The sequence below is a fragment of the Ascaphus truei genome, unplaced genomic scaffold, assembly GCF_040206685.1.
Source record: "Ascaphus truei isolate aAscTru1 unplaced genomic scaffold, aAscTru1.hap1 HAP1_SCAFFOLD_552, whole genome shotgun sequence".
NCBI classification, from domain to species: Eukaryota; Metazoa; Chordata; class Amphibia; order Anura; family Ascaphidae; genus Ascaphus; species Ascaphus truei.
In genome coordinates, this window is record NW_027456884.1 from 149,585 (window position 1) to 162,801 (window position 13,217).

Here is a 13,217-nt window from a genome sequence, read left to right on the forward strand (position 1 = left end):
CACACTTACCAGAACTTCTTCCGTCTTCTGTGAGCTCTCCCCACTTAGCGCTTAGATTGTAAGCTCTTCAGGGCAGGGACTCCTTTTCCTATTCAGGGCAAGAAAGACAGAAAACAGGGGTGCTAGGTCTATGCTCCCTGAACCACTAGGGGTTAAAGATCCCTACATATTCTATAGGGCGGTTTATAAAATGCATGCATATATATGCTCAACAGATTAGTGCAGATTGAATGCCCCCCCTAGAGCGTTCAGTTACACAATTTCCACCCACATTATTAAATATGCAAGAAATACATGTTGGGGGGGGGGGGGTGGGAGGGGGGGGAATATAGAAAATTCCAAAATGACCACCGATAGATGCAAATGTGCAGCAAACACACAATAAGGTTACACGTGACACACGTGTAGGATACAAGTGTGTCCACGCACTGCCATAGATGCAGCATGGCATTGTGCCAAAAAGTATCCAAGAGTTTCGGTATACGGTAACCAAAAGATGCTGCCCCGGGTGTCAGGATACCGACCCGCTACCAAAATAGAAACCTCAACAGACAATAAAACAGAAGAAGTAATGGGTGGGGGGTGGGGGGGTGGGGGTGGAGCAATCATAGCGCAATATCCTTTTATGTAACATTATATTCAATAACAGGAAAAAGTAAGCACTCACACAGTGGGTTAATAAGCGCGTGGCCGCCTGCTCTGCAAAGCTCCCGTCTCCTGCCTCCTCCGTCGGTGATCAGCTGGTGCTCTTTTTCATTCTCGCGCTCCCTTTTTTTGGGGTTGAGTATTCAGGGCAATAGCTACAGTACCTACGTTGCCATAGTGATAATTAACGCTGGCCGAATAGCTTAAGTACTTGGCCTGACGATGGCCAAAGAGCAGGGGTGCTCAACTTCAGTCCTCAAGACCCCCCACCCCCGCAACAGGTCAAGGTTTTAAGTATATCCCAGCACAGGTGGCTCAAAGACAGAGCCACCTGTGCTGAAGCAGAGATATTCCTTAACTCCAGTCCACAAGACCCTCCCAACAGATCAGGTTGAGCACCCCCTGCCCTAGAGAGCTGAACATAAACACGACTGACGCAAACTATGACGGTTTTCCCGTGCTTAAAAACAACCCCCCTGTATAAAAATACAAGGCAGCGATTCTTGGCCAGTACGGATACGTTGGCGATTCCAACACGGAAGGGGAAGAGACAGGTCAACATCATGTCGCTTCTAGACCAGGGCCTGCAAAATACATGTCCAAGAAGGGCGGAGCAGAGAAGTTATGAAAACGTTGGCAACTGCCTTGTACTACGCAGGAGCAGATGGTAGAAGGGTCACTCGTAAGCCCCTTTGGTGGTTTAGATTTGGACAATGGGTACGCAAGTTGAAGATCAGTCATTCCCAACTCCAGTCCTCGAACATCCCAACAGATCAGGTTTTAAGGATATCATTGCTTGAGCACGGGTGGTTCAGACTAAATGGCAACCACCAGTGCCCAAGGATGGATATTCTTAAAAACCCAACCTGTTGGGGAGGTTCTTGAGGATTGGAGGTGGGAACCATGGATCTTGAACAAGACTTCAACTTGCGTGCCCACTGGCCATATCCAGCTCCACCGAGGGCTTATGAGTGACCGTTGGACCATCTGCTCCTGCCTATTAGAAGACCGTGGCCCAAGCATTAACTTAACCACCTACGTCAAAGAAAATTGGGTACGTACGCCCAATATCTACTGAGGACCACTGACCCACACCACCATTACGCATCATAAAATCAAAGAGCAGCACACAACCAATTCAACTTCTCCAAATGTATTTTAATATCAGTACTTTGTTTTGTCTTTTCTTTTTTTTCCTTTTCTTTTTTTATATATTCTTGGGTCATCCAGAACGATTAATCCTGGATTTAAGTTACAAATTAATACATTTCTTTTCTTCAAGTCAAAATGAACAAAAAAAAAAAAGGACAGTATATATATATATATATATATATATATTATTTGTTGTTGTTGTTGAATTATTACTGGAAAAAAGGGATTCCCATATTAACAGAAGCTAAAAAATAAAACACTTCAGCCGTGTGCTCTACCCAGGACGTGAAGAGAGCCACGTCGGCGTGAAGACCCACCAAGTTGGAAATGGGTTGCGACACCGGGGTTATGGAGCCATTTTGTGTGACATCGATGTGAGCGTCAGTGACTTCCCGTATATATATATATATATATATACAGTGTTCGACAAACCTATACATATATATATATATATATATATATATATATATATATATATATATATATATACACAGTGTTCGACAAACCTATACATTTGCTCGCCCCGGGATTTAACATCGTGGCGAGCTCCTATTGGCCCAAGCAGCACACGTTTGGTACTAAGTGGCGAGTAGATTTTTTTGTGTGGCGAGTAGATTTTTTTGGTGATTTGTCAACCACTGTATATATATATATATATATATATATATATATATATATATATATAAATATATAGTCCATGCGGAGGTTCGAACCAGACTTGGCATCAAGATGCTGCGGAGGCGTGAGAACAAAAAAACAAAAATCAACCGTGAAGACCACGAAAGAGGCAATTATAAGACTCCAACCACACTCGAGAAGCTTACTAATGGGGCTTGGACGTCATTACTGGTGGACAGCATCAACAAGCAGGTTGTAGGTATCCAATTGATACAGTGGCCATGGTATGTGTATAAATTTCTGCTAACACCAAACACCCCCAGGCATTAGTTAATGAACGCACGGTGCAGCCCACATCCTCAATTAATTGCGTATGTTAAACGTCTGGAAGATACCAGAAGGCACAATTTTAAAAATACCTAAAAAAAAAAACAGGGCGTGGATACGATGGGGGTGCCACTCGCTTTCCTAATGATGGCGTTAAGGAATAGATTTCTACTTGTATATGAAATTTGAATAAAAGCATGGTCGGGTTTTTTTTGTTTACCGCTGGGTCCTTGTACCAAAGCACGCAACGCCGTGTCCCCTCGGCAGCCAAGACGTTATGGGAAACCTCCAGTCCCCGGAGTGCCTTCGACGAGTCGGCTTTTAAGGATATCCCTGATTACGCGTAGGGTGGCTTAATCACAATGGCAGAGCCACTGGTTGAGCCGCCTGTGCTGAAGCCGGGGTATCCTTAAAAGGCGACCTGTTGCTGGCACCTGAGAACTGGAGGGTGTCCATCCCTGACCTAGAAGGTCCATGGGAAGAAACCCTTTGGTGGGTGACTTTTTGAAGCAAAAGGTCAAAAGAGCAGCCGTGTTAAACTCCCCCACCCCCCCCCCCCCCCCCCATCATAAACGATTCCCTGCATACGCGAGAGAAGATACAAGCTCAGCGTGGCACTGCGTGAGCATGGTTACCGTCACATAATCTGCCTCCGCCGTGTGGTCTGAACCCTATCGCTGCCAGGACGTGCCCATTCTGCCCAGCCATGGAAATAAAAAGCCAAATTCAGTGAACGGGGCTCGTGGGACAGCCGAATAGGATGACCTGGTAGAAGGCGGTCCATGGGGGTGGGGTAAATCAGGATGGCAACCTGGCAGCTATGGTGTTCAATCACCAGGTTCTCTCTCTCTTTAACACTGATGGCGAGATCCACCCAACGACGGGAGTCTCGCCCATTCTTTGCCTGGCAATCCGAAGGGTTTTCGTTTCAACGCTTCTAGGGTGATGATCATACCAGAGGTGGGTAAGGCCAACCCGATCAGCACGCCTTACTTGATTTCTCCAACACCATTTATAGAACCCCCCCCCCCCCCCCCACCGCTTGGCGGATCTGCCCTGCTAGCAAAGGGGGGGAAGATGCAGAAACCCTCCCCCAACACGAGTATAAAAACTAAGTGTCGTCACGCCACGGCTAAATCCAATCCGATTTTTGCCAGGTCAAATCCGCCGGGGGGGGGGGCGGGGAAGGGGGGGCCGCCTCCACAGATTAAAAACGCCAAAAACGGTCGGGCTTCCGGATATTGGGTCTTTCTAGATACGGTTTTAAATGGTGGCTTAGTAGAGAGAGGTTGACATTTAAAAAAACAAAAAAAAGAAGAATTAAAAGTAGGATGCGAGACTAAAAAGTAGGGTGGTACTGGAAATCAGATTATTTGGGGAGGGGGTTGGGGGAATTTAGGAGTTACGCTACCATCGCTACGTCGAACCGTAACAAAACCTTAGGGGCGCCAAGGGTCTTCTGGAATAAATTGCTTCCCAAGAAGTGGTGATTTTGCGCTTAAAAGGGAACCGTTTTCACACTCCTTCATTCCTACCAATATGGATTTCACTTTAATAGTAACTACCAGCTTTATCTGCCAAATTATTACACGGAGAGGGGCGACAACATACGTTTGCATTTGGGGAAGAACTTAAGCCTCTGATTGGCTTATTTTGACGGGGAGGTGCTGCTGGTGGGCGGGAGGGGAGGGGGGGGAGAGAGGAGATGAGGGAGGGATGCTTTTTTTTTTTTTAACCCCCTCCCCCCTCTCTTTCACTTTTAGCAAGTTTTTTTTGTTTTGTTTTTGTATTAAAATGGATGAAAGGGAAATAGAACAGGGTTTAAATATCAACACAGGACTAGTCCCAAGTCTGCTAAAAGAAGTTCCTGTTCCTGCAAAATTAAGTCATTAAAAGTCATTTCCTCCGGGAGGCAAGCAACGCCGGCGGATGGTCGGGGAGAGCGCGGGTGTCCGGAGAAGGGGAATCCGGGCCCAGCTTCCAGTCGGATCGCAGACAGAGAAGGCTGAACCTTCCCCCCTCCCCGAAGGCTCCCCCCCCCAGCCCCCCACCAAATATAGTTTTAAACGTCCCTCGGGCAGGGGCTCCACATCCCATCCTGGCGGTCCCCGTGGCTTCAACTAAGCCGAAGGCGGCGGTTTATTTTTTTTCTTCTTCGGTGGAGCACCCGCTACATTACACCAGGCGGAAGACGACAAAATATTCCAGGAGGTATCCACGGGTGCTCATCCTGCGTCGCCACGCGGGATCTGGTAACGGTATCCCGCCATTGGGGTGGGGGGTGGGGGGGGGGGGGGCGGGGTGGGTTTCTGTCTCTTTTGCCGCCGTCTGGCTGGGGGAAGGGTCTCAGTTTGACAGGCTGTTGTTGGAGGAGCCGGACGTGGAGGCGACGGCGCCGGTGGCCGGGCTGCTGGTGGAGACGGATTTGCGGATGTGCGGCAGCAGGTACGCGTCGGAGGCCAGCTGGTGGACATCTATCCGATCCTCCTTCCGGTAGGCGAGGCACCGGCGGATAAAAGCCTGCGGTGGAGAGAAACCGGGGAAAGGGCACGGTGAAAAAAACGACAACGGGTGACGCCGTATGGCAAACTCGCCTAACGCGTACAAATGTCTAACAGACCTTATATGTTCTACGGGACTGCTTCTCGGGCCTTGTATGTACGAGCAAAAGGAAATACAGTGGTGTGAAACAGAAAGTACACCCTCTGAATTCCATGGTTTTACATATCAGGACATAATAACAATCATCTGTTCCTTAGCAGGTCTTAAAATGAGGTAAATACAACCTCAGATGAACAACGACACATGACATATTACACCGGGTCATGAGTTATTTAACCAAAAGCCAAAATGGAGAAGCCATGTGTGAGAAACTAAGTACACCTTATGATTCAATAGCTTGTAGAACCACCTTTAGCAGCAATAACTTGGAGTAATTGTTTTCTGTATGACTTTATCAGTCTCTCACATCGTTGTGGAGGAATTTTGGCCCACTCTTCTTTACAACGTTGCTTCAGTTCATTGAGGTTTGTGAGCATTTGTTTATGCACAGCTCTCTTAAGGTCCAGCAACAGCATTTCAATCGGGTTGAGGTCTGGACTTTGACTGGGCCATTGCAACACCTTTATTCTTTTCTTTTTCAGCCATTCTGTTGTAGATTTGCTGGTGTGCTTGGGATCATTGTCCTGTTGCATGACCCAATTTCAGCCAAGCTTTAGCTGTCAGACAGATGGCCTCACATTTGACTCTAGAATACTTTGGTATACAGAGGAGTTCATGGTCGATTCAATGACTGCAAGGTTCCCAGGTCCTGTGGCTGCAAAACAAGCCCAAATCATCACCCCTCCACCACCGTGCTTGACAGTTGGTATGAGGTGTTTGTGCATCTCCACTTTGGTCTCGTCTGTCCAAAGGACATTGTTCCAGAAGTCTTGTGGTTTGTTCAGATGCAACTTTGCAAACCTAAGCCGTGCTGCCATGTTCTTTTTAGAGAGAAGAGGCTTTCTCCTGGCAACCCTTCCAAACAAACCATACTTGTTCAGTCTTTTTCTAATTGTACGGTCCTGAACTTTAACATTTAACATGCTAACTGAGGCCTGTAGAGTCTGAGATGTAACTCTTGGGTTTTTTGCAATTTCTCTGAGCATTGCACGGTCTGATCTTGGGGTGAATTTGCTGGGACGTCCACTCCTGGGAAGATTGGCAACTGTCTTGAATGTTTTCCACTTTTGAATAATCTTTCTCACTGTAGAATGATGGACTTTAAATTGTTTGGAAATGGCCTTATAACCCTTCCCAGATTGATGGGCAGCAACAATTGCTTCTCTAAGATCATTGCTGATGTCTTTCCTCCTTGGCATTGTGTTAACACACACCTGAATGCTCCAGACCAGAAAACTTTGGCTTTTAAAGAGGTGGTCACACTTGCTGATGATCAATTAATCAAGGGTATTTGATTAGCAGCACCTGTCTGCTACTTAGCATCTTAATTCCTATGGAAGCATTAAGGGTGTACTTTGTTTTTCACACACAGCTTCTCCATTTTGGCTTTATTTTGGTTAAATAAATCATGACACGGTGTAATATGTCATGTGTCGTTGTTCATCTGAGGTTGGACTTGCTTAATTTTAAGACCTGCTAAGGAACAGATGATTGTTATTATGTCCTGATATGTAAAACCATGGAATTCAAAGAGGGTGTACTTTCTTTTTCACACCACTGAATATAGGGATCTTTAGTGATGGTATAGAACGGCTACTATCGTCAAGCTTTTCATGGCAATGGACTGACTGCTTCTACTGAACCCCTAGTGGACGGGGTGTGTTGGCGTTCAGGTTGGCCATTGATTATGGCTATTGGGCAAAGCCTTCTCAGAAGACCCATTTTGGCCAAAAGGAATTCTCCAAGGGGCAAGACAGAGAGTGTTATAAATATTTATCCCCACTTACAGCCGAACCCCCCCACCTCCTACAGTCTCTCATATTTTTTGGGGGGGGGGGGAGGGGGGTAGAATTCGGTTTAAAAAACAGTTCAAATCCGTGTGGTGCTATATGGTATTTTACATGGCCTGGAGGGTGTGTATCCCATCAAAGAAGCACATGCTCCCCCCAAAAAAATCCCCCCTGTGGGAAAGCAAGGGGGTCTCTAGAGTTGAAGTGTGTAAAAACGTCAGCTTCAGGGAACCCCTGAGATACTTATCTCCGCAGTGGGCGCCGATATCAGCCCCACCAGGTTTAACGTTCCCGATAACGTGGGCCAATAGGAAGCCGCAAGGCATGACATCACTGCTTCCTATTGGGCCCGCGTGACGCGGGAGCTTTAAATCCGCCATTGCTGCTATCGGAACCGACCCCTACGCAGGTAAGTACCTCGGGAAGCAGGGGGTTCCCCAGCGCTGAAATTAACGCATTTTTGCTTCGGAGACCCTCCCCCCCCCCCCCGCCTTTCCAACCTGTAACTCTCTAAACAGAACAAGTGAACTGGAAACGGGCAGGCCATTAAAAAAATATATAAAGCCGACGCGTTCCGCGGCCTCCTTCGCGGCGGACCCAATGGTGGTAAATACCTTGGCTTCCGGTGTGAAGACTGGCTTGGGAGGAAACTGAACCTCTGTGGCTTTCAAGATGGTGTTCTCTTGTAAGATATCCTGCTGGGACTGGTTGTGTCCGAAGGGCTACAGAGGCGAGAGGGAGAGTGAAGTGGCGGGAAAATCCGCGCGCGTATTTACACCGCCGACATGCGCATTTTTCTGGCAGCGTTTAGTAACAAGCGAGGCCCAACATCTCCGTCAAATCTAAACTAGTTGTGTTACTTCTCTATAAGCTAAAATCACCAGTGCAGCAAGTAGATGGAAAGCGCTGATCCTTAGCAAAAATAAAAAGGGTCCAAGATGTGACTTGCTGCTAAAAACAGAATGAATTGGAGGACTAAAAACAGCATGGCAGCCGAGGTGAACAGGGCTACTCCAACGCGTTTCACGCACACGGCACTTTATCCAAGAGCGTCGCAATGCTCATTAAGCTGGAAAATAAATGCTGGCTGTCCCAATCCATCGCCCCAAGAAGCTTGGATCTCCCAGAGTATGGAAATCGTGGATTATATATAATTGTGGCAGAATCACTCAAACATACTTATCATTCATAACAATATCTAACACGGATGTAAAAGCTGGACAAGCCGCCATGCTGTTTTTAGTCCTCTAATACATTTAGGACCCCCCCCTCCCCTTTTTTTTTTTATTTGCCAAGGATCAGTGCTCTCCACCTACCTGCTGCACAGGTGATTCTTGCCTGCTCGTCCGCCGGGAGAAGCACGCCCTTGCGAGTACAGACGGGACGGACGCCGCGAGTAAACGGCCTTGTTCTCTTGTTCGGGCAGACACGGCTGCTGTTGCATTGGGGTGGACAGTCATTTGACGGTCGATGTTCTGCACTACAAGTATTTGTATATACAATGAAGATGACCCCCCCATAGGGAAGGATATATGAAGGAATCTGGGGTGGCCTGTTACATCTGGGCTCTAGGGGGCGTGGGGGGTGGGGGGTGAGGGAGTATCTCTTCCCCCCCACCTCCCCACCCGGGCCTTTCCCTTTGTGTCCAGCCTTCCTCTCCTTGTCAGATTACCGTCTCCAAGTCACTCGCTTGTGGTTATAGCGGATGCGACCCGAAAACATGTTATTTGTGTCTATCTAGGTAGGAGACGACCATTGTTATACTGGCATTGGACTTGACCAATCCTGCATCCAGATCCCACGTGTCTGTACACCTGATCCTTATAAATATATCACATTTACACACGGGGCGGCACCGGACATCTTCTCTCTGCAGTCCGGCGCCTGCACTGGTCATGACCGTCTGTCTGGTCCTTTAGCCATTACTTCTCTATAAGCCTTACCAGCAGGGGCCGCTCAACTCCACTCCTCAAGAAGCCCCTCCCCTCCCCCCACAACACGTCAGGTTTTCAGGATATATCCCAGCTTCAGCACAGGTGGCTCAATCAGTCCCTGCTTCAGCACAGGTGGCTGAATCAGAAACTGAGCCCCGATTCAGCCACCTGTGCCTTACAGGGAAGGAACCGCGTCGAAAAATAAATTTTATTAACCCTCTCCCTCCACACCCCCCCCCCCTCCCTTTCCCAAAATTGATAGCTGCACCATTTCCGTCACAAGAGACGCCAATTCCGTGCCTATCCCCCGCCGGCAGGCGCCTCCGATCGCCCGAATCACACCCCCCGCCTGGCTGGTCCTGTCTAGTGCGTGTTTTTGCGGCTGCCGCCGGCGTTACCTTCCTGCCGTACAGGCACTGGTAGAAAATGACTCCCACGGACCACACGTCCACCTTGTTGGAGATTTTGGGGGGCTCTTTGCCGACCACGAAACACTCGGGAGGCAGATACCTGGGGAGGGGGGGGGGGGCAAAGAGGAAAGCGAAGTGAGGAGGACCGCCGAGAAGTGGCAGCCCCCCCGTACAACTTGACCCTTTTCTTATTTGCCATTACATACCATATAAAACAAACCTGTTTCCGCTCGCACCCATTAGGGAAGGGGATGGCCGAATCCAGTCCTCAAAGGCGCCCCAACAGGTCCTGCTTCAGGGATATCCCTGCTTCAGCACAGGGTGGCTCTGTCATAATGATTGAGCCGCCTGTGCTGAAGCAGGGATATCCTGAAACCCTGACCTGTTGGGGCGGCCCGTGAGGACTGGGGTTGGTCACTCCTGCATTAAAGGCTTCAAAAACTTCCCCCCTCAGAGGCGATACACTTCTTATACAAGGTGCCCATTGTAACATTAACTGCCCTCTGGGAAACGTCCCACGGGGCAGTTACAAGCCTTCTCACCGACGATGTGTGACGGGTCCTGGGAGGTTACCTCCGATGTTGTACAACACTATAGAATATGTTGGAGCCATGCGTGCTGCTGGATTCTTTGCTAATCTTACACGATGGGGGGGGGGGGGGGGGGGGTAGGGAAACATGGATGTAATCGTCCCCCGCCCAGGCTGCCGAGGATTTAAAGGGAGGGGGTATATGCGGCCGAGGTCCTGTAATACTCGGGGTATACGTTTATCCCTTTGCACCATACGTTTTCTACGGTTATTAGGCTGACGCTTCTTTCCTCCCCCTCCCCCCCCCCCCCTCTTCCTATCCAGCCGGTCCTGTAACCCTCACCTGTAGGTCCCGTCGCCCAGCGATGTCAGCTCCACCCCCCCCCATCCTTCCCTATCCCCCCCGGTCCTGTAACACTCACCAGTAGGCCCCGGCTCCCAGCGACGTCAGCTCCACTCCCCCCCCATCCTTCCCTATCCCCCCCGGTCCTGTAACACTCACCAGTAGGTCCCGGCTCCCAGCGACATCAGCTCCATCCCCCCCCCCTCCTTCCCTATCCCCCCCCCCTGTCCTATAACACTCACCAGTAGGTCCCGGCTCCCAACGACGTCAGCTCCACCCCCCCCATCCTTCCCTATCCACCCCCCCCCCTGTAACACTCACCAGTACGTCCCGGCTCCCTGTGACGTCAGCTCCATCCCATCCCCCCCCCCCTCCTTCCCTATCCACCCCCCCCTGTAACACTCACCAGTAGGTCCCGGCGCCCTGTGACGTCAGCTCCATCCCATCCACGGAATTGTAGCTGTCGTCGTCCATTATTTTGGAGAGGCCGAAATCCGTTATTTTGATCTCCCCACAAGCGGTACCGTTGACCAAAAGGATATTACCTGGGGGAGGGGGAGGGTGGAAACAGAGGGGGGGGGGGGGAGGGGGAGAGAAAGCGTTTAGGTAAAGAAAAGGAGGAAGTCATTCTTTGCTGGAAAGGGTGGGGGATGGATAGAACAGCCGCCCAGCAGCGGTGGTAGAGGCTACCAGGAAAGGACATAACGCTACATCCTAAAGAGAAACGGTGGGATCTATGTAACAGGGGACCGAGGTTTGGCAGACTGAGTGGGACACGCGGTCCCTATCTGCTGCCATAGTCTGTGTTTGTGAGGCGATGGCAGAACAGAAGAGAACGTAACGCAGACGTCCGACATATAAAAACAAAGGCAGTTTAGGGAAATAAATATTTTTATATGCAGAGTGGTGTGGAGAAAATGGGGGTAATCAGCACATTAATATGAAAAATATAAGTGTGAGATAAGGGGAACATGTATTTTCAATAAAGTGTATATTTGCTACCGGTTTTAAACAGGGACAAGCAGGATGAGGTTTTGTTTCTTCTCTCCTGTCATTAAAATGCACACAAGAACCAAATGTTTTGACACCTATGAGCTAGGTCACTTTCCTATGCAAGCTTCAAAGGTAACATGCTGGGCCCACGCCTGTAAGTCTCTCTGGAAGTTGCATATCAAAAGACCCAGAGTCCAGTGGGTGTGAATTGGCCAGATGGATGCTAAATAGGAAATCCTGTTGACCATTTGTACTAGCTCGCATCCGGAGTTCCCCCTTCCAGCCTGAGAGAGGCCAGGTAGAGAGGGGAGTGCACCTATGCTAAGTAGCCAAGGTGGTGTTGTCGCACATTCTCTGTGTGAACAGGAAATCCCTAGTGCCCACTCTCCAAACTGTGGGCAAGTAGGCGATTGGGGAATGATTACTTTCCCACGAGGGGGATTGGGTGGGTATGTTGGCGATAGGCTTCCAAACCCTATATACAGCCCACCCAGGCAATCCCCATTGTCTTTCGTTCTTCATTCTACCATGTGAGCGGAGAAGAGCAGCAGCACATTCCTGGAACGCAAAGAGTCTTATTACATCGGAACCAAGGACAAAACTCTGCGTCAGGACACTGTGAGTGCTGGGGGTTATCTGATTAACCCCAACGGACCAGAAAAGACTTTGCACATTCACAGAAGGATTGGGGCTGGCAATTTATGCCCTTGCAAAAGGACTACATTTTAAAAGACAATCTTCTGGTGCTTTGCACCTTTCTGGACATTATCCCCTGTTTCTCTACCCGTGAGTGTAATTATTAAGTGTATTCTGCAGTTGTCATGTGTTTGCCTATCAAGGGAATAAATCTCAGTTTATTTTGCTCAACTTTTTCTGCTCAATTGGGATCCACAAAATATAAATTTGTTAATAAGTGCGTCCATCGTGACAAGTGGGATTCTGTGTGAGGCTTAATAAGACATATTAAAGGGTAACGCTGGGACAGACAGAACTTATCCCACGGATATAGCAGGGTATGTAGCCTTGCAGAGGCAGGAGACATTACGCCACATACAGCCTGTTCTCCGTATCACGGCCGGCGCATAGTAAGACGTATTAAAGGGTAACGCTGGGACAGACAGAACCTATCCCACGGATATAGCAGGGTACGTAGCCATGCAGAGGCAGGAGACATTACCCCACATACAGCCTGTTCTCCGTATCACGGCCGGCGCATAGTAAGACGTATTAAAGGGTAACGCTGGGACAGACAGAACCTATCCCACGGATATAGCAGGGTACGTAGCCATGCAGAGGCAGGAGACATTACCCCACATACAGCCTGTTCTCCGTATCACGGCCGGCGCGTAATAAGACGTATTAAAGGGTAACGCTGGGACAGACAGAACCTATCCCACGGATATAGCAGGGTACGTAGCCATGCAGAGGCAGGAGACATTACCCCACATACAGCCTGTTCTCCGTATCACGGCCGGCGCATAGTAAGACGTATTAAAGGGTAACGCTGGGACAGACAGAACCTATCCCACGGATATAGCAGGGTACGTAGCCATGCAGAGGCAGGAGACATTACCCCACATACAGCCTGTTCTCCGTATCACGGCCGGCGCATAGTAAGACGTATTAAAGGGTAACGCTGGGACAGACAGAACCTATCCCACGGATATAGCAGGGTACGTAGCCATGCAGAGGCAGGAGACATTACCCCACATACAGCCTGTTCTCCGTATCACGGCCGGCGCGTAATAAGACGTATTAAAGGGTAACGCTGGGACAGACAGAACCTATCCCACGGATATAGCAGGGTACGTAGCC

General features: G+C 49.2%; 1 protein-coding gene across 1 annotated transcript in view; it reads right to left on the reverse strand.

Annotated features, from left to right (window-relative positions):
* Positions 1-4,277: 4,277 nt before the first annotated feature.
* TLK2 (tousled like kinase 2) overlaps positions 4,278-13,217 on the reverse strand; it is a 54,889-nt gene continuing 45,949 nt past the window's right edge. Inside the window, exons 13-16 of the mRNA XM_075584356.1 lie at positions 10,816-10,954; positions 9,526-9,637; positions 7,808-7,915; positions 4,278-5,262 (exon numbers count right to left, since the gene is read on the reverse strand). Of these exons, the coding sequence (XP_075440471.1) occupies positions 5,089-5,262; positions 7,808-7,915; positions 9,526-9,637; positions 10,816-10,954 (533 nt within the window). The 3' untranslated portion in view covers positions 4,278-5,088. The remainder of the gene's footprint in view (positions 5,263-7,807; positions 7,916-9,525; positions 9,638-10,815; positions 10,955-13,217) is intronic.